The following is a 20,142-nucleotide window of genomic DNA, read 5'->3' on the forward strand; positions in this document are numbered from 1 at the left end:
TACAAAATAATACATTTTTGTTGTTGTTGCATTTAACTTAAAAAGAAATGTAGGAGTGTTAAGTTCCCTTCTTTTAATATATTTTCTTTTTCTTTGCTTCTAGATCGTCTGTTTTACATTTACACATCGGGAACCACTGGGATGCCAAAAGCTGCTATTGTCGTACATAGTCGGTGAGTGTGCAACAGTATTCATTTTCTCCATTTCTCACTGTCTCTCCTTCCCTGCTTTCTTCCTTATTTTTTCACTGAATGAATCGAGCTACCTGTTTTTCACCCAGTCCTTCCTCCATTCTTCCCTCAGGTATTACCGCATGGCTGCCTTGGTGTACTACGGTTTCAGAATGAAGTCTGAGGATGTGCTTTATGACTGTTTACCACTTTATCACTCAGCAGGTACATCACTCAACACAGGCTGCTCTACACCTTCTTCATATTTGCATTTCCTGTCACAGAGTTCAGGCTACTTCCTGTGTGACAATTTTGTGGTTTCTTTCGTTGGATGTCTACATCAGGTCATTTGAATTGGGTCCAGTTTGTTTAGTTTTATATTTTATTGTTTAATCTTAAGTAGCATGGGTATATTTGTAGCAATAGCCAACAATACATTGCATGGGTCAAAATGATCAATTTTTCTTTTATGGTTTTGTGGTCCAGGGTCACATATTTTAGCATGTGTGAGTCTAGTTCTAAGGTTTGTATTGTTCTCTCTTTGGCAGGTAACATAGTGGGAGTTGGACAGTGTCTGATCCATGGAATGACTGTAGTGATCAGGAAGAAGTTCAGCGCTTCAAAGTTTTGGGATGACTGTATCAAATACGACTGCACAGTGAGTAATGAATTATATGTTATAGTGTGGAGGAACTATGACGTCAAACTCTGAAGCCAGTGAGCATTTTATCACTTCTGGTTCCATCGCCCCAAAGTCAATGTTTTTTTTGGAATGGGGTATTAGTTAAATCCTTTAAATAAGGTCCATGGTTAACACAAGCACATGATACCTTCACATTTTATTGTATGACATAAAACACACCAGTTACACCCCACTCATGTTTTTTTTTTAAACTGTTACATTTCTTAAAAAAGACATTTACTAACAAGTTCCTAAATGGAACTACAGGCACTGTCAGACATTAAATGTCATCACGCAGAACAGTTTATCAATTTATAGTATTTTCTAAATGTAGTATAATTTGTAGTACAATTAAAGGGGTCATCGGATGCCCATTTTCCACAAGTTCATATGATTCTTTAGGGTCTTAATGAAAAGTCTCTAACATACTTTGTTTCAAAATTCTCAATAGTAGTGTAAAAAAACACCCTTTTACCTTGTCAAAATCAGCTCTGCAAAATATCAGCTCATTTTAAGACATGGCCGCTTTAAATACCACCGAGCTCTGCTCGCCCCGCCCCTCTCTGTGATTATGTTTACTTTAGCCGTGTTTAGCTGCATTTAGTCGCGTTTATCGGCGAAACAAGCACATTATTAAGAAAGGCCATTTGCAAAGATGCATTAAAAAACACTTATACTCACTTCTGCTGTGGGTGAAGCTGCATCACGAATGAATCACACGAAAATAGATGCATATGTAGATCGGGATTGGCGCTTTCCATTTAAAAATGAAAGTAACGTTAAATCTCTGCGTCCTCAGCGGCTCAGATGTCGGTAGTAAATGACTACTGCTTTATTCATTGTGAGTCACACAATGGCAATTGTATTCGGACTGTTTCAGCTCGGTGAGGGCGAGTCTAAGGTAAGACACTAATGTCAATCAAATGTGTGGCCTCACAACGACAAGAAGCTAAGAATGAACTGATTTTAAAAAGGGGATATTACTTTTAAAGATTAAAAAAATAGCACTGGGTGGATTTTTATCATTGTAGGGTGGCTGTGTGCACAAACTGCCAACACACATTAATGTTCACACAACATGGAAAAGTTAGTTTTGCTCCCAGTGACCCCTTTAATTAAAAAATAACCAAACTAGTTCCCCATATTTGATATTGTAGTTATTGTTTTCCCCTGAAATGCAACCACAAGTTTCGCATGAAAAATGCTCGTTTTATTACTGATGTAACCATCTGATACTCTGGGTTCGTACCATAAGGTAAACTCACATTACGATTATTCTATGTAAACGCCGCATTAACCGGCTTTACGTTGTCGCGGTGAAACTTTACAGATGCATAGTGCTTGAAGCCACTTTAAAATTAAATGTTTACGGCCACATGAAACTGTTAGCCGAAAGATTGAGGATTTTCTAGAAGAAAGGATAAAATAACATTTTGTGTAACCACTCTAACAAAATGATAGCTAAAATATGGTACTTAATTCACTAAATGAAGTTTAATCTTACCATAATCAGAAACTTGCTCACTCTGCTGTTACTTACTAAATTAGAGCTCGACCGATATATCGATTTACCGATATTTTTCCCGATATTTAAGCATTTTACCATAATCAGTTATCGGTTTTGTAATATCGGGTTCACCGATAAACGCCGCCATCTTGTGGGTGTTTTGAGAATTACGCGCATGATCGCCATTGCAGCACCGCGTCTGAGGGGAAACAACAACAGCGTGCACAGGTAAAGTATACTTACTTGCTTTGCTATATTTAGTAAACTTTATTAAACATAACAGCTATTAATGCACAAATTAGATGTGTTACATAAATGACTGATATGTAGTTTATGCAGATTGGCTCTAAGAAATAAAGACGAACTCACAGAGTTACGCAAAATAATCCGTCAAATCCTGTCACAATCGTAACATGAATTAAATAATATACAGCCATGAATAAGCACATGTTGTAAATAAAAGCACTGAATTTAATTCTCTCTCTGTTGTCTACATGCTCATTATTAGTCTTGTGAAGTCGGAGTCACGAATGCTAAAATAAACCGTCATGTCCTGTTCCAATAAAGACATAACGTTAACTTGCCTGAATTAAATACAGCCACTAATGAGCGTCTATATGCTCATCATTCGTCTCGTGAAGTCGCTTCCATTTTGCTGTTCACTCAGCGGGTTGATGCTCATGAAATGCTCCAGCACAGCAACCGCATGTAACTTTTAACAAGATTCACTAAAACACCCCGAATTATATTAACATTTACTATATAACCATCATTCTGCTAATAAACGTCTTCTAAATAAATATAACTAAGAAATTGAATGCGCTTTGTCAGCGCGCGTTTCATAATCTAGAACGACAAAAACGTTTTTTTTTCTTTCAGAAACGTAATTGTGATATAACATATAAGAAATGCAATAAAAACGATGTTTTGTTTGTTATATTTCAATATTTCAGAATATTAATCAGTAAATTAACATTTATTCTTCACTCTTTAGCCTATAAACAGCTTTATAAACCTAATAAAATTGTAGTTTAAAATGAAGTTACATTTCTGCAAAGTTGATATGACTCCTGTGCTTGAAGACATTCTATATTTATTTTGCTTATTGATAATGTTAGTGTTGCTGCTCATGCTTTTCATAAAATATTTTTATTGTTGTAATATGAATATTAAATTTAACATGAAAGACTGCTAACATTCAACTTTTTTTTTTTTAAGATGACCAAAATAAAAAATAGACAGCAAAGTGAAGTATGGACTTACTTCACTCAGTCATTGCCAGGGCTGAGTTTGCAAAGAATGCCAAATGAATGTGAGCATGGGGTCAAAATCTAAAACAACAAAAAATACCTCCAACCTGTGGACTCACCTAAAGATACATCACTCAACTATGCAAGGAGGGAGTGATTGTTGTAAAGAAATTGTTGTTCAGTTCAGTGGTGTTGTAATCATTGTGTCAAAAACAGAAGTATAATAGTAAATAAATATCGGTTATGAATATCGGTTATCGGGCACATAAACATGCAAATAATTGGTATCGGTAATAAAAAAATCAATATCGGTCGATCACTATACTAAATACTATGTTTTTAATTAAAATATTCGTATTATCAAGGATTTATTGACTTTTTATGGACCTTATTTCGAAGTGTACAGAAATACGTGCTTTCACATTTACTTTAGTAATGATTATTTCATTTATCCACTCCTTACTGTTTATTATTAATGTTTCACTTCAGTTTTATTTTGGCTCTAGTTTTGGATTTATTCCAGTTTTATATGAAAAGGTTCATGTAACATGGAATAAAATTGACCCACAGAGTAAATCCTTTATACTGAACATGTTTCTAAAAGTAAGTTTGAAAAAGGTTGTCAGAAGCTTAATGGTGGTGACATTGAAGGCGAGCAACCGATGTAGTTCGTTTAGCTTTTTGGTTCTGGCCTTTGTATTTAGGCTTCTAAATTCATACAAGTTATTTTATTTTGTGAGGATTATCTTGATGGACAAAACATGTAAGTTTCACGATCTATGGTTGAACACAGAGCTTATTTTGTGCGATAATCCAAAAGCCTATGGAAAAACCCTATTGCCTTTTTGTCTAGGGAACCAGTGTGATGCTAGCAGCCGATCGGCCTATAAAGTGACGTCATTGTTCCACCACTCTATTATGAAATATACAAGAATTAATTGTGTCTATCCACCTTAATTTTTCCTAAATTTGTAAATTTTATCGGTCTGGCTTCCGGTTTCATCCATGTCCAGCTATTTTAAGCTGTACAAAACGGCTCGTTTTGCTGCTTGATATTGGAAATTCGTGTATTACCATATTATTTTAATGCATTATCTTAATTATGAACACACTAGTTTGTAGTGCAAACTGTTTTAACATTTACTGCACAATGTTATTCTTCTCGTTGTTTCCTTATAGCACTTCTTTCACGTTGAAGAATAAGGTGGATATAGATTTTCAGTTGGTGCTGGGTGTTTTTTTTTTTTTTTTTTTTTTTTTTTATTAAAAGTTTTATCCAGAAAGGATGCAATAAACTGGTCAAAAGTGACAGTAAAGACATTTATAATGTTACCAAAGATGCTGGTGTTTTGGAATTTGGTCTGTTCATCAAAAACATTTGAAAATATGCAGCACAGTTCCCCCAAAAAATATGAAGCAACACAGCTTTATTCATAATAATAATAATGTTTCTTAAGCAACAAATCTGCATATTAGAATGGTTTCTGAAGGATCATGTGAGACTGAAGACTGGAGTAGTGATGCTTAAAATTCATCTTTGCTTCACAGAAATAAATTGCATATCAAAATATTAAAAAAGAAAATGAAATTGTAATATGTTAACAATATTAGTTTTGTTTACTGAATTTGTATCAAGTAAATGCAGCCTTAGTAAGCACTCCGTTCAAAAACATTTAAAAATCATATCAGCCTGAAACTTTTGTGTATAATAAAAAAATACATTACTTTTAATTATTTGTATATAGTCTTTTAATTGTTTATTTGTTTGTATTTGGATGAAGAGGGAAGAATGTATATTTTAATATTTTTACAATTTTTTGGGATATATAAACTGCCATTCAAAAGTTTGGGATTAGTAAGATTTTTAATGTTTTTTAAAGATGTTTCTTTTTGTTAATCAAGGCTGCATTTATTTAAATAAGGGGGAAAAAACAGAAAAACAGTAATATTGTGAAATATTATTGCAATTTAAAATAGTGGGCTTTCTGTTTTAATATATTTTAAAATATCATTTATTTCTGTGATGCAAAGGTGAATTTTCAGCATCATTACTTCAGTCTTCAGTGTCACATGATCCTTTGGAAATCATTTTAATATTCTGATTTATTATCAATGTTGAAAACAGTTATTCTGCTTAATTTTTTGAGGGGGAAAATGTGAATTTTTTCGGATTCCTTTATCAATAAAATAAAATAATATATCTAATATTGTGATTTGCTGCTCAAAAAAAATGTATTATTATGTTGAAAACAACAATGTAGAAATATTTCATGTTTCTTTGATAAATAGAAAATTCAGAAAAACAACATTTATTTGAAATAGAAATATTTTGTAACATTATAAATGTCTTTATCATCACTTTTGATCAATTTAAAGTATCCTTGCTAAATAAAAGTAATAATTTCTATAATTTCTTCCCCCTCCTCTTTTCCAAAACAACCCCCTAAAAGTATACAGACTGCAAGCTTTTGAATGGTGTAGTGTATAATGTTACAAAAGCTTTTTATTTCAGATAAATGCTGCTCTGTGGATATTTCTGTTCATCAAAGAATCCAGAAAAAAAAAAAAACAGTTTTAAATGTTGATGCTGATAATAAAATAAATGTTTCTTGAACAGCAAATCAGTATATTAGAAGGATTTTTGACAAATGAAGACTGGAGTAATGATGCTGAAAATTTAGCTTTGATCACAGGAATAAATTACATTTTAAAATGTATTCAAATAGAAAACAGTTATTTTAAATAGTAAAAATATTTCACATTTTTACTGTTTTTGCTGTGCTTTGGATCAAATAAATGCAGGCTTGGTGAGCAGAAGAAACCTATTTAAAAATAAAACATTAGAAATCTTACTGTTCAAAAACTTTTGACAGGTGGTGTTGTTTGACAGTTGTGTTATTGCAAATCATGTTTTTAATATTAATATTTTCCATGGAAGTAGAGCTTTAAGGGAGTTTTGTAAACTAATTTTCGGTCTCATGTCTCAGATCGTCCAGTACATTGGTGAGATCTGCCGCTATCTGCTGAATCAGCCAAAGAAGGACACGGAGCGTCAGCACAAGGTCCGCATGGCCCTCGGTAACGGCCTTCGCCAGTCCATCTGGGAGGAATTCACCACCCGCTTCAACGTCCCACAGATCGCAGAGTTCTACGGTGCCACCGAGTGCAACTGCAGCCTCGGCAACTTCGATAATAAGGTCTGCCCTGACAAAAGCGTACCTTAGATGGAGTGTTTCTAAACAGCTTTTATAAGTACACAGTTGTAAACCTTCAAGAGAAGACAATGCTTGTGGAAAAGGATGTATGTACATTTTATGTAAATTTTATGGGGCCATCTACAAGACATTTAAGTGATCAAGCGAGTCATTTAAGTTGCTGATAGAAATGCTGTGAGTGCTTTTATTTTGATCGGTAAGAGCGTGAGGTGATTGTAACATGTTGTTTGGACTGCAGACGGGCGCCTGTGGATTCAATAGCCGGATCCTGCCCTACGTTTACCCCATTCGCTTAGTCAAAGTGGACGAGGAGACCATGGAGCTCATCAGAGGACCTGATGGAGTCTGTATCCCGTGTGGTCCAGGTACTGTACTCGCTCACGCTCTTGCCAAGTATGAAGCATTAATAATTAAAGTTAACTATTCTTTTTAACAGTTAACTTCTATCTGTTTTAATTTTTCTGATCATTAGTCATCAAAGCTCGTTGTCCGTTCCAATAATACAGTGTGCCACAAAAGTGAGTACACCCCTCACATTTTAGCAACCATTTTAGTATATCTTCTCAAGGGACAGTTCTATAGAATTGAAACTTGGATATATTTTAGAGTAGTCAATGTGCAGCTTGTATAGCAGTATAGATTTATTGTCCTCTGAAAATAACTCAACATACAGCCATTATTGTCAAAATAGCTGGCAACAAAAGTGAGTTCACTCTAAGTGAACTTGTCCAAAGTGTTAATATTTTGTGTTAGCACCATTGTTATCTGGCACTGCCTTAATCATCCTGGGCATGAAATTGGCCAGAGCTGCACAGGTTGTTGCTGGGATCCTCTTCCACTCCTCTATAATGACACCACAGAGCTGCTCGACATTAAGACACATGGTGCATCTCCATCTTACGGTTGAGGATGCCCCACAGGTGCTTAATAGGGTTCAGGTCTGGAGACATACTTGGCCTCCCCATCACCTTCACCTTCAGCTTCCTCAGCAAGGCAGTTGTCATCTTGGTGGTGTGTTTGGGATTGTTATCATGTTGGAAAACTGTCGTCCGGCCTAGTTTCTGGAGGGAAGGCATCATGTTCTGCTTCAGAATGTACAGTACATAATGTAATCCATGTTCACCACAATGAACTGCAGCTCCCCAGAACCAGCAGCACTCATGCAGCTCCAGACCATGATGCGACCACCACCATGCTTGACTGTAGGCAAGACACAATTTTCTTGGTACTCCTCACCAGGGCATCACCACACATGCTGGACACCATCTGAGCCAAACAAGTTTATCTTAGTCTCATCAGACCACAGGACATGGTTCCAGTAATTCATGCTCTTGGACAGGTTGTCTTCAGCAAACTGTTTGCAGGCTTTCTTGTGAGCCGACTTCAGATGAGGCTTCCTCTGGGACGATGCCCATGCAAACTGACTTGTTGCAGTGTCCGGCATATGGTCTGACCACTGACCTTTTACTTCTGCAACCATTTAAAGCAATGCTTGCAACACTCATGCATCTGTTTTTTGAAGCCGGGTTCTGTTGATCGACCCTTGCAAGCCCTGTTCTGAATGGAACCCATCTTGGAAAACCTCTGTATGACCCTGACCACTGTAGTGTAACTCGGTTTCAGGGTGTTACTGAACCTCTAATAGCCTTGGCCATCTTTGTGGAGAGCAACAATTCCTAATTCTCAAATCCTCAGAGAGTTCTTTGCCATGTGATGCCATGTTGAACATCCATTGGTCAGTATGAGAGAATTGTACTTAAAGCACCTAATTTTAACTACTCTACTACAAGATACACAAGTTTGTTAGGTCCTGTCAAGCAGGCAAAAACATAAACATGATGAATAGGGCATTTGGCTTTGCATGGTTAAACAACATTCTGCTCTCACTTAGGGTGTACTCACTTTTGTTGCCAGCTATTTTAACAATAATGGCTGTATGTTGAGTTATTTTGCACATTGACTACTCTCAAATATCTCCAAGTTTCATTTCTTTAGTATTGTCCCTTGAGAAGATATACTAAAATGTTTGCTGAAATGTGAGGGGTGTACTCACTTTTGTGAGATACTGCATATATGGTGTCAAACACTACAGAAAGTGTAAAAATGTCATTTGAAATCTATTTTCTTCTTTTGTTTCTCAGGAGTACCTGGTCAGTTGGTCGGCCGAATCATTCAGAATGATCCACTTAGACGATTTGACGGCTATGTCAATCAAACAGCCACAAATAAAAAGGTTGCCCACGATGTCTTCAAAAAAGGAGATAGTGCCTATCTCTCAGGTATTGTGTTTTGAAACGCTCTACTCAACCACACTCCTACTTTGATACACTCAGCTGGATAATAGCAGTTGTTGGCTTCTCCTCTCCCAGGGGACGTGCTGGTGATGGACGACTACGGCTACATGTATTTCAAAGACCGCACAGGAGACACGTTCCGCTGGAAAGGAGAGAACGTCTCCACCACTGAGGTAGAGGGAACGCTGAGCCGCCTGCTGGACATGAAAGACGTGGTGGTGTATGGAGTCGAGGTGCCAGGTAATCACATTTTTCTTATTTTTTTCTGTTTGATTTTGTCTATTTCTTTTCCCCACCAATCACAGTTTATCCAGTATAAATATATTTTCAAGAGGAAAGAAAATAAACCTCAGCAATTTTGCAATTAACTAGCTTACTCGTTGCACACAATGCGGTCTAAAATTCAATTTGAATTTGTGACAGTAAAGAGTCTTTAATGTGGTGAGCTGTTCCTTTAAGTGTTCTGAGTTTTTAAGTATCATGAATCATCGAGTTCCCAGTGAGTGTGTGGAGAGGAGAATAATTAATTTAAACAAAGCTGACTGCAGAAGCTCCTGAAGGATTCTGGGAATGCACATCCAAACAAAGTCTTCTTTTGGCCTGGCTCCGGTTTTGCTTACGCTAGATCTATAAAGGAATGGCAGCAGAGTGCTGAATATAGCTCTGTACATTTGAGACTGCCGGCTGAAAAAAATACACTATCACCTTCAAAACAATGTCCTCAGCAGATCTGGAGATGTGGGTCTGTAACATAGATGTGTATGTGTGCACATCAAAATGTTTTGAGGGTCTACATGCAAATCGATAAACCAACAATGCAAGAAAACTGTTTACGTGAGATCTTGAAATCATCAGGGATTTTTTAGCGTTGACGTTAGTATAAACAGACACACACGAAACTGCATATATTGGAAAAGCTGACGGAACAACGATAGAAGTGTTTTGATACAAACAGGAAAATGGACAATAATGAAGCTGGTTTAATTCAAAGGAAAGGTCATTTTATAATAATTTTCACAGACAAAATCAAGTGATTTCAATTGGAATCCATACAGAACAAAATTTCCCATACAGATTTCACAACAAGCTAACAGAAAGCTGCTTGGTTCGAAAGTGACTTCTGTTTAAGCTGTATTTTTAATATATCATGCTATTTACAATAGACAATAGACCATTTCTGACTAAAAAAATATGCTGACATTTGCCTTTACTTTCAAATGCTATTAAACCAGATGTATTACTCAAAGAGTTAGCATTTAATTTTACTAACTTTCTAACTAACCGTAGATGACATTAAAGAGAGAACTAATTTTATTCAAATGGCTGCTTTAGTGCCTCTTGTGGCAATGCTGAGAATGCAACACATCTTTGCATGTGGAGCTAGTATTCCTTTTATTATAATAAAAACGAGTGTTGTCAATCAATAAAAAAATTAACTAATTAATTGCACATTTTTCTTAAATTAAATACGTTTTAATCCCACATAATGTTAACATTTTTAAATCTTGTTTTATATTGCAATAATTTTACATTCAATCTTAAAATTAATGTAAATGTATATTTTATAAATCCATTATTTACCTGTGCCCTTTAGCAAGTAGGAAATATACAGAAATTGAAAAAACTTATCAAACAGTATCAGAAGTTTGGGTTCAGTAAGATTTTTTTATGTATTTTAAATGAGTTTCTAATGCTCATCAAGACTGCGTTTATTTGATCAAAAATACAGAAAAATGTTATATTGTGAAATATTATTGTGACGTAAAATAACATTCTATTTTAATATACATCAAAAATAAAATTTATTTCTGTGATCAAAGCTGATTTTTTTAGCATCATTACTCCAGTTTTCAGTCACATGATCTTTCAGAAATCATTCTAATATACTGATTCATTATCAGTGCTGGAAACACTTAATATTTATTTTGGAACCTGTGATTTTCTTTTTCAGGATTCTTTGATAGATAAAAATTTAAAAAGAACAGCGTTTATTTAAAATAGAATTGTTTTCTAACAATATACACTACTGTTCAAATGTTTTGGGTCAGTACATTTTTATTTTTTATTTATTGAAAGAAATTACTCCTTTTATTCAGCAAGGATGCGTTAAATTAATAAATAAACTTATATTTTGAATAAAATAGAATCCATTATTTTATATTGTAATAACATTTTGCAATATTAGTTTTTTTTCTGTATTTTTGATCAAATAAATGCAGCTTTGATGAGCATAAGAAACTTCTTTAAAAAAACATTACAAGTCCTACTGATCCCAAACTTTTGAGCGGCAGTGTGGATGAATCCTTAAAGCTAAAAAAGTTTTTGATTTCCTCTTTTTTCTTCTGTTTTTTGATTAACAGACATCACAACAGGGTTATTTGGCTGCTATTACTTTAAGAGCTACCATTGACACAGATTGGACACACATGCTCGTAGTTTCATTTGCACTTTAATATAAAATGATGAAATGCATGCAGTTGAAGAGCATGCGTTCACTGTTCTCCATTTGATATGGTCGTGAAGACATACTGCATCTAAATAAATGCAGTTCTTGTCAAGAAAAAAAGTCAGGAGAGAAAGAAAAAACCTTTTCTTAAAGGAAAAGTTCACTTCAAGAACAAAAATTTACAGATAATTTACTCAGTCCCTTGTCACCCAAGATTTTCATGTCTTTGTTTCTTCAGTCATAAAGAAAGATGTTTTTGAGGAAAACATTTCAGCATTTCTCTCCATATAATGGACTTCTATGGTGCCCTGAGTTTGAATTTCCAGAATGCAGTTTAAATGCAGCTTTAAATGATCCCAAAAGCATTTGTAAATGATCCCAGCTGAGGAAGAATGGTCTTAACAAGCAAAAAGGTTATTTTCTAAAAAAAAAAAAAAAAATTACAATGTATATACTTTTTAACCTCAAATGACCTTTTTTTTTTTGTCTAGCTCTGCTGAACTAAAAAGTTTTTAGAAAATAACCAATCGTTTTGCTAGATAAGATCCTGCTTCCTCGGCTGGGATTGTTTAGAGCCCTTTGAAGCCACATTTAAACTGCATTTTGGAAGTTTAAACTTGCGGGCACCACAGAAGTCCATTATATAGAGAGAAATCCTGAAATGTTTTCCTCAAAAAACACCATTTCTTTACGACTGAAAAAAGAAAGACATGAACATCTTGGATGACAAGGCAGTAAATTATCTGTAAATTTTTGTTCTGGAATTGAACTTCTCCTTTAAGAGAAATAGTCCAGTAATGTGCCACAGCACTGCACAACACAACACTTTTCTTCCTGTCTGCGGTAGATCATAGATCTCTGTCCTTGGACCAGTGACATATGACCAGGCGAGGCAATGATCTCCTTAGTCAGTTTATATTAATTCATGGTGACTCAGTATTTCTTTATGCTTATAGGCTTGGATTATGCAGTTTGGCCTCCTCTGAGGTTCCATTACAGGACATGAGGTTGCCCTTGTGTGATGCATATGTATGTTTTTCCTCAGGTGCTGAAGGCAAGGCAGGAATGGCAGCCATAGCAGACCCTGAGCACAACACAGACCTGGCCAAGTTTAGCCGGGACCTGGAGAAGGCCCTGCCGCCCTATGCCCGGCCTGTGTTTCTGCGATTTCTTCCAGAAGTGAACAAAACAGGTGAGATATTGCATTAACTGACTCCTGTCCTGTCTGATGAATGTTGTAGGATTATAGTGGTAAAGTCACAGTAACAATCACATTCTATTTGAACCCAAAATGTAAATGAGTTCATCTAGGCTTAATCAAGGTACTTATTTGCCAGTTACTTGAGGTGTGTTCACACTTGTAGTTTGGTTTGTTTGGTTCTCAAATGAACCACACTAACAGAGCAATCGCACCAGAGTGTGTGTTAATCGAACCAAACATGACAAGTGTGAACACACCCTTACTGGCGTTTTCTATTCCAGCTTAAATGACGCAACATTTCATTGCTGCCATATTTAAAGCATTGTTCCCATAAAGGGATTTAAGAGCTGTTTCTCAGCCATTTTCAAGAGACCTCTAAATATAATGAGGGTTCCCACAGGTCCGTGAAGTTTTAACATGTTTCAAATTCGGTTTGTCTAAATTTAAATTAATAAAAAGTCTTAAATTTTGTAAATAGTGTAGCAAAGTCCCTAATCCTAATCACAACATGGACTAATGTGGTTAATAAACCTCTAAAGATTTAGTTGAATAAATGTGAGCCCTGCAAGTTTGAAAGTAAAAACTTTTATGAAGTAAAAACAGGCTCTCAGTTTCAGAGCAGTGAATATCGCACATTTATGCCAAGTGATTGCTTATTGTTTTTTTTATGGATGAATAATGACAATGTTTGTATTATGGTATTTATATTGTAGTAACTTATAGATGGTTGTCAGAGTACGCATTTTATCTGATGTTTTTGAATGAGCAACTGGAAGAAGTAAAGCATAGACATTTTAAATTAAGGGTAGAGATCGACCGATATATCGATTTACCGATATTTTTCCCGATATTTTAACTTTTTACCATAATCTGTTATCGGTTTTGTAATATCGGGTTCACCGATAAATGCCGCCACAGGAGACGCACAGGCCCTTGCCCTGCCCTTGTCCAACAGTTTATCAATATTTTTGGCCCAAGTCCGACCCGAAGCCCGTCTTTTTTCCGCCAAACAGCTTATACTGTTACAGCCATTAAAATAGACCAGATTTGTATTCGATAGAAGGTTTATGTTTTTTCGTTTCGTTTTTTTATCAGAATAATTTAGAGAAATGTTTGGAGTTTTTTTTTTGTTTGTTTTTTAAATGTAAGTTAGTTTTTTTAAGTGACATCGATATCCAAGCGGTATGTGGTCCACAGTGACTTTACTCAATTTAAACTATATATCAAATCAACACTTGACTAGTCTACAATAAAATCCACAGGTATAAAACAAACATCAATATATCACAAAGTTAGATTTATAGTTTATTATCTCCATCTCAGAACAAAGGCATTTCTAACAAAAATAGAGAGCAGGGCAGAGAGCTCTGCTGCGCAAAACCGGAACATGCAAAGTCGCAGTGGTAAAGTAAACGAATAATGAACCAATATATAAAGAATAAATAATAATATAGAAAACTTCAAAATCACAACTTTACCACGTGGTTGGAAATCTCTATGCGGCGCAAAGTATGTGAGCGGAGTGGAGCGGCAACAATCTCCCCTCCACGCTTCGCTCCCGCTCCACTCCTCGCTCACTGATATCAGAAACACAGCATCCCCGTCAAAAAAATCAGTATGTTTGAAATGTAACAGTCTTGTTCATAAAATAAAATAACAGGAGAGTTTGAAACACAAGTGTGCAAACTTTGTTCCTGCCACATGCCAATAATTGTCAGCATTAAAAGAGTATAATTGCTGCTTTTTGCAGTGCAAAGTTTGTAATGAAAATAACAATACGTTTTCGTCAGTTATTTTACCTACGGATCGCTGCATTTGATTTCTGCTCATTCGAAATCGGATACTATTTCATTTGTTTTAATGCATTATTGACAGAGCGATTGTGTGTGAATAAGTGCTGTACCTGTTTAAATCATGCTTTCACCTGAAAATATTCAGTATCTAAAAGGAACAAACCAATTCCTTGTGAACTATAATTTACCGCTTACTTGCCTGAATTAAATACAGTCACTATTGAGCGTCTATATGCTCATCATGTGTCTCGTGAAGTGGCTTCCATTTTGCTGTTCACTCACGGGTTGATGCTCATGAAATGCTCCAGCACAGCCACCGCATATAACTTTTAACAAGATTCACTAAAACACCACGAATTATATTAACATTTACTATATAACCATCATTCCGCTAATAAACATCTTCTAAATAAATATAACTAAGAAATTGAATGCGCTTTGTCAGCACGCGTTTCATAATCTAGAACGACAAAAACGTTTTTGTTTTTTTTTCTTTCAAAAACGTAATTGTGATATAACATATCAGAAATGTAATAAAAACGATGTTTTGTTTGTTATATTTCAGAATATTACTCAGTAAATTAACATTATCCAGCTAATTATTCTTCACTCTTTAGCCTATAAACAGCTTTATAAACCTAATAAAACTATAGTTTAAAATTAAGTTTCATTTCTGCAAAGTTGATATGACTCCTGTGCTTGAAGACAGACATTCTATATCTATTTTGCTTATTGATAATGTTAGTGTTGCTGCTCATGCTTTTCATAAAATATTTCTGTTGTTGTAATATGAAAATTAAATTTAACATGAAAGACTGCTAACATTCAACACTTTTTTTTTTTAAGATGACCAAAATAAAAAATAGACAGCAAAGTGAAGTATGGACTTACTTCACTCACTTGAAGATTTTATTTTTGAACAAAAACACTTAAGTAACAGTGCACTTGTATTTTTTGCACTTTCAGACCCCTCTATTTATTGGTGTATAAATAAGAGTTTTGATTTGTATGCAAGAAGGGAGTGATTGTTATAAATAAAACGGTTTGTTCAGTTCAGTGGTGTTGTAATCATTGTGTCAAAAAACAGAAGTATAATAGTAAATAAATATCGGTTATGAATATCGGTTATCGGGCACATAAACATGCAAATAATTGGTATCGGTAATAAAAAATCAATATCGGTCGATCACTAATTAAGGGTCCTGTGTATTTTGTAAATTTCTAAAGGGGTCATATTATGCTTTTTCACTTTTTGAAGTTTAGCCAGTGTGTGGTGTGTATGTTTGGGCTCAAAGTCCACTTTAAAGGGAGATATTTTGTTTCTTTCTTTTCTTTTTTTTTTTTGTTCCCTTTTCAAGAACTACAATGAAAGGCTCCTTTGGACTACAGCGTTTGTTTTCCAGATGCTATGATGTCACAACATGGTCCATTAGAATAGCATTCAAATAAATCCCGCCTACAGAAATTTGAATTGTTGACTGGTGGGGAGGGACGAGGAGGGGGATTAGCCTAACTTTAGTGATGTAGCATGGACAGCCGCTTCTGAGATGCCTCAGCGAGCAGCGCATAAACATGAGCATTGTCCGCGAACTGCTCCGGTAGCCCTGCTGGAGCCGCGCTGTTGACGTGTGCGGTATAGATAGTTGAAACACATGCGGAGCCATGGCTGATGTAAACCATATCACTTTAATCTAGCTTGCGCTAACAGTTGTACATGGAACTTGCTGCTTTGGGAAGGGGCGTAACAGGACTGAATTGCCGTCTAAGCTGTTCGCCAATCGCAACGGAGTAGGACTGCTAACCAATCACAACACATTTCTTTTTTTGGAAGGCGGACCTTCATCAAACCCGGAACTATTCGAGCCATTTGTGCCAACCTGAGGAGAAAGCTATTGTAATAATGTAAATTATGTGAAAAATAATGCGCTTTTTGAACCACCAAGTATAGGAGCATGTTGTAGTGCACCCCCAAAATAAAATAAAGACTTTGTAAAAGAGCATAATAGGACCCCTTTAAAAATATTTTGTGTTAATAAATAAATATATTAATGTTTAACTTTTTTTAAATCAATTTTTTTATATATATATTATAAATAAATCATAGTGTGGGCTTATTTGGAACACATGCAGGCTTAAATGGTGCCAAAGTACCAATTAAGCCCAAGCCAGACTTTTGACTTCATTCGTAAAATATCTTTATTTTATAATCTAAAAAAACTAATTAATACATTTTCAAATGAGAGAGAAATATTGCATTTTAACAATTGATTTTGCTTATAACCCATGTCAATATCTATGAAAAACACAAACTGTGGTGGACTTAATGGGTACACTTAATATAACACTTTAAGTTATATTAATAGCCTTTCTCTGACACTTTCAGGGTTAAATCAAATTTTACAGTTTGGAAAGATACACAACCTAAGGCTTTAACAAAATAACAATTGCTGAATGAATAATTTTTTTTTATGAACCTTTGAACATGATATATGGATGAATACAGATAATTGAGCCAAAAAATGTGCAGTACCAGTGCACATAGCATTAAAAGTTAGCTGTTTTTCTTACTTGTGTGTACTGTTATTTTCTTTCAGGGACTTTCAAATACCAGAAGACAGACATGCGACGGGAGGGATTCGACCCCAACGTCGTCTCTGACAAACTCTGCTTCCTGGACAGCACTAAGGGACAATATGTGGAGCTGAATGTAGAGCTCCATAGCAGAATCGTCTCAGGAAAGCAAAAATTATGAGACTACTGCCAACCTCCACCCGTTCCCTCACCACCCCGCCTTCAGCAGCCCTCAAACCCCGCCCCCTCATCACTCCGCCCCTCGTTACCTCAGCAAACACCAGTGAGGGGCCGCAGGAACGCATTCTGGCCGCATATTCAAGTCCCAGATGATTCATTCTCACGGGACGGGAGGTGAAAACAAAAAAGAGAAAAATATAAAAAAGAAGCAATTTAGCAAACAAGAATACAAAAACGAACAGCAAGGAAAGGCACAAGGACCAAACACACGTCTGTCAAATGGTAAAGCTTTCCCTTTGCCTCAGCTGCACAATGCTCGCCTGGCTACAGGAATCGGGACTGACAACCGTTTATTTTGACAGATTTGACAAGCGACTGCCGTCATGAATGCGCCCTCAAGCCCTGACCAAAACCATGTGGATCGACGTGCAATACGAACCCAGCACTGGCTGTGCATTTGCCAGCTGCCATGACTTGAACAATGCTGTTTATTTAAATGTACATCATGCACCAAATATATTTAAGTTGTAGAATAGCTCGTCATCTATTTACAAGTCATGCTTCATTGAAGACGTCCATGATTGCACTGCTACTGTGTCCATTTACCTCTCCAGACGTTTAGTATGCAGCGTCAGCATGGAAGCAGATTTAACAAACAGCCCTGTGCGACATTGTGCAGACTGGGCTTCATGGGTTCCCTTCGTTTCGCTAGACGTGAAGACCGTTAAGTTCCCAACAAGGACTCTCTACAGGACACTATAGTGGACTTTGCATGGAGGCGAATGAAGTAGTGTTATACTCTGGTGCTAAAGAGCGAACGTCCTATCTGTCTGCAAAGTGGCGCCAGACCTAAAAACCGTCTTGACGGGAAGAGAGTGGAAGCGGAGGAGAAGGAAGGGAAAGCGATATAGGCTATTTGTCATCAGAGTTCTAGTTTTTCTTTCAGCAGCATGAATGATTGACGCAAACAGAGCACTGTGCCTTACTGTCAGGTCACCAGGTAGTGTTATTGCCCTCGTCCTGTATCATTACACTAACTGACCCTAGACGTCTCTTCAATGTCTCTTAAACAGCTAGCTTATTTTCTAGACCTTGCTTGTACGCTCATGAAACTTCCCATCATGCAAAGTGTCCAGCACTACATCTATGGGCATCCTTTCCATTCCATGTATCTCCTTTAGCGAACCTTCCTGTTCTCCCTCGTCCACTGACAGCTGATTATTTATTTATATATCGTAGCAAGTATTTAAGTGTGTGTGCACGTGTGACGAGATGGTTTTGTGTGAAAGCACTTGAATTTCTCCAAGTCACTGTTTTGGCCACTATATATTAACGTACAGCACAGATGTGGGAAAGCATAGAAGTGTTTTGACCTCATATGGGTAAAAATGAGGTCAAAACACCCCCCAAATTACCCCTCCTCCTCCCAAATTATCATTACTGTAATGATAAAAATCTAATTCACATTACCATAATGATATGTAATGATAATAAAATCCTTATTCTTATTACAATAATGGCAATAAAATTCTGATTTTCATTACCTTAATGACAATAAATCTAATTCACATGACCATAAAGACGATATATTCTCATTACTATAATGACAATAAAATATTCTTTTCATTACCGTAAAGACAAATAAAATCCTCGTTCTAATTACCGTAATCAAAAATCTAAATTTTCTTACTATAATGACAAAAACAAAGTTCACATTACTCTAATGATAGTAGATTTATTCTCATTATCATAAAAAAATCCTTATTCTCATTACCGTAATGACCAAAAAATATTTGTTCTCATTACCATAAAGATAAACAATTGCTCGTTCTCATTACCTTAATGACAAAAAGAAACTCAAAAAATTTGGTTCTCATTACTATAAAGACAAAAATATCCTCATTCTCATTACCGTAATGACCAAAAATATTTGTTCTCATTACCATAAAGATAAACAATTGCTCGTTCTCATTACCTTAATGACAAAAAGAAACTCATTCTCATTACCGTAATGACCAAAAGAAATTGTTCTCATTACCATAAAGATAAACAATTGCTCGTTCTCATTACCTTAATGACAAAAAAAACTCATTCTCATTACTGTAATGACAAAAAAAACTCATTCTCATTACTGTAATGACAAAAAATTTGGTTCTCATTACTATAAAGACAAAAATATCCTCATTCTCATTACCGTAATGACAAAAATCCTCATTTTCACTACCGTAATGACCAAAAAAATGAGTTCTCATTACAATAAAGATAAAAAAATTGCTCGTTCTCATTACCGTAATGACAAAAAAAACCTCATTCTCATTACCGTAATGACAAAAAATCTTGTTCTTATTACCGTAATTGCAAAAAATCCCCATTGTCATTACTGTAAGGACAATAAATCTTGTTCTTATTACCGTAATGACAAAAAAATCCTCATTCTCATTACCGTAATAAAAAAAATCCTCATTACCATTACCGTAATGACAAAAAAAATGCTTGTTCTCATTACCGTAATCAAAAATCAAAATTTTATTACTATAATGACAAAACAAAGTTCACATTACTCTAATGATAGTAGACTTATTCTCATTATCATTAAAAAAATACTCATTCTCATTACCGTAATGACAAAAAATCTTGTTCTTATACCGTAATTGCAAAAAATCCCCATTCTCATTACTGTAATGACAAAAAATCTTGTTCCCATTACCATAACGGCAAAAAATCCTCTTTCTCATTATCACGATGACAAAAAAATCCAGATTTTTTCATTCGAATTAGCATAAATAAAATTCAGAACAGTAAAAAGGAAATTAATTTATTCATTCAAAATGTA

At 35.4% G+C, this 20,142-nt stretch overlaps 1 protein-coding gene across 1 annotated transcript in view; it reads left to right on the forward strand.

Annotated features, from left to right (window-relative positions):
- The window catches only part of slc27a4 (solute carrier family 27 member 4), a 20,597-nt gene extending 1,703 nt beyond the window's left edge, over window positions 1-18,894 (forward strand). The window contains exons 2-10 of the mRNA XM_073829309.1: window positions 104-173; window positions 304-395; window positions 719-828; window positions 6,597-6,806; window positions 7,063-7,189; window positions 8,966-9,103; window positions 9,194-9,358; window positions 12,610-12,756; window positions 17,153-18,894. Of these exons, the coding sequence (XP_073685410.1) occupies window positions 104-173; window positions 304-395; window positions 719-828; window positions 6,597-6,806; window positions 7,063-7,189; window positions 8,966-9,103; window positions 9,194-9,358; window positions 12,610-12,756; window positions 17,153-17,310 (1,217 nt within the window). The 3' untranslated portion in view covers window positions 17,311-18,894. The remainder of the gene's footprint in view (window positions 1-103; window positions 174-303; window positions 396-718; window positions 829-6,596; window positions 6,807-7,062; window positions 7,190-8,965; window positions 9,104-9,193; window positions 9,359-12,609; window positions 12,757-17,152) is intronic.
- The last annotated feature ends 1,248 nt before the right edge of the window (window positions 18,895-20,142 follow it).

Source organism: Garra rufa, chromosome 23 (genome assembly GCF_049309525.1).
Source record: "Garra rufa chromosome 23, GarRuf1.0, whole genome shotgun sequence".
In the NCBI taxonomy this organism is placed as follows: domain Eukaryota; kingdom Metazoa; phylum Chordata; class Actinopteri; order Cypriniformes; family Cyprinidae; genus Garra; species Garra rufa.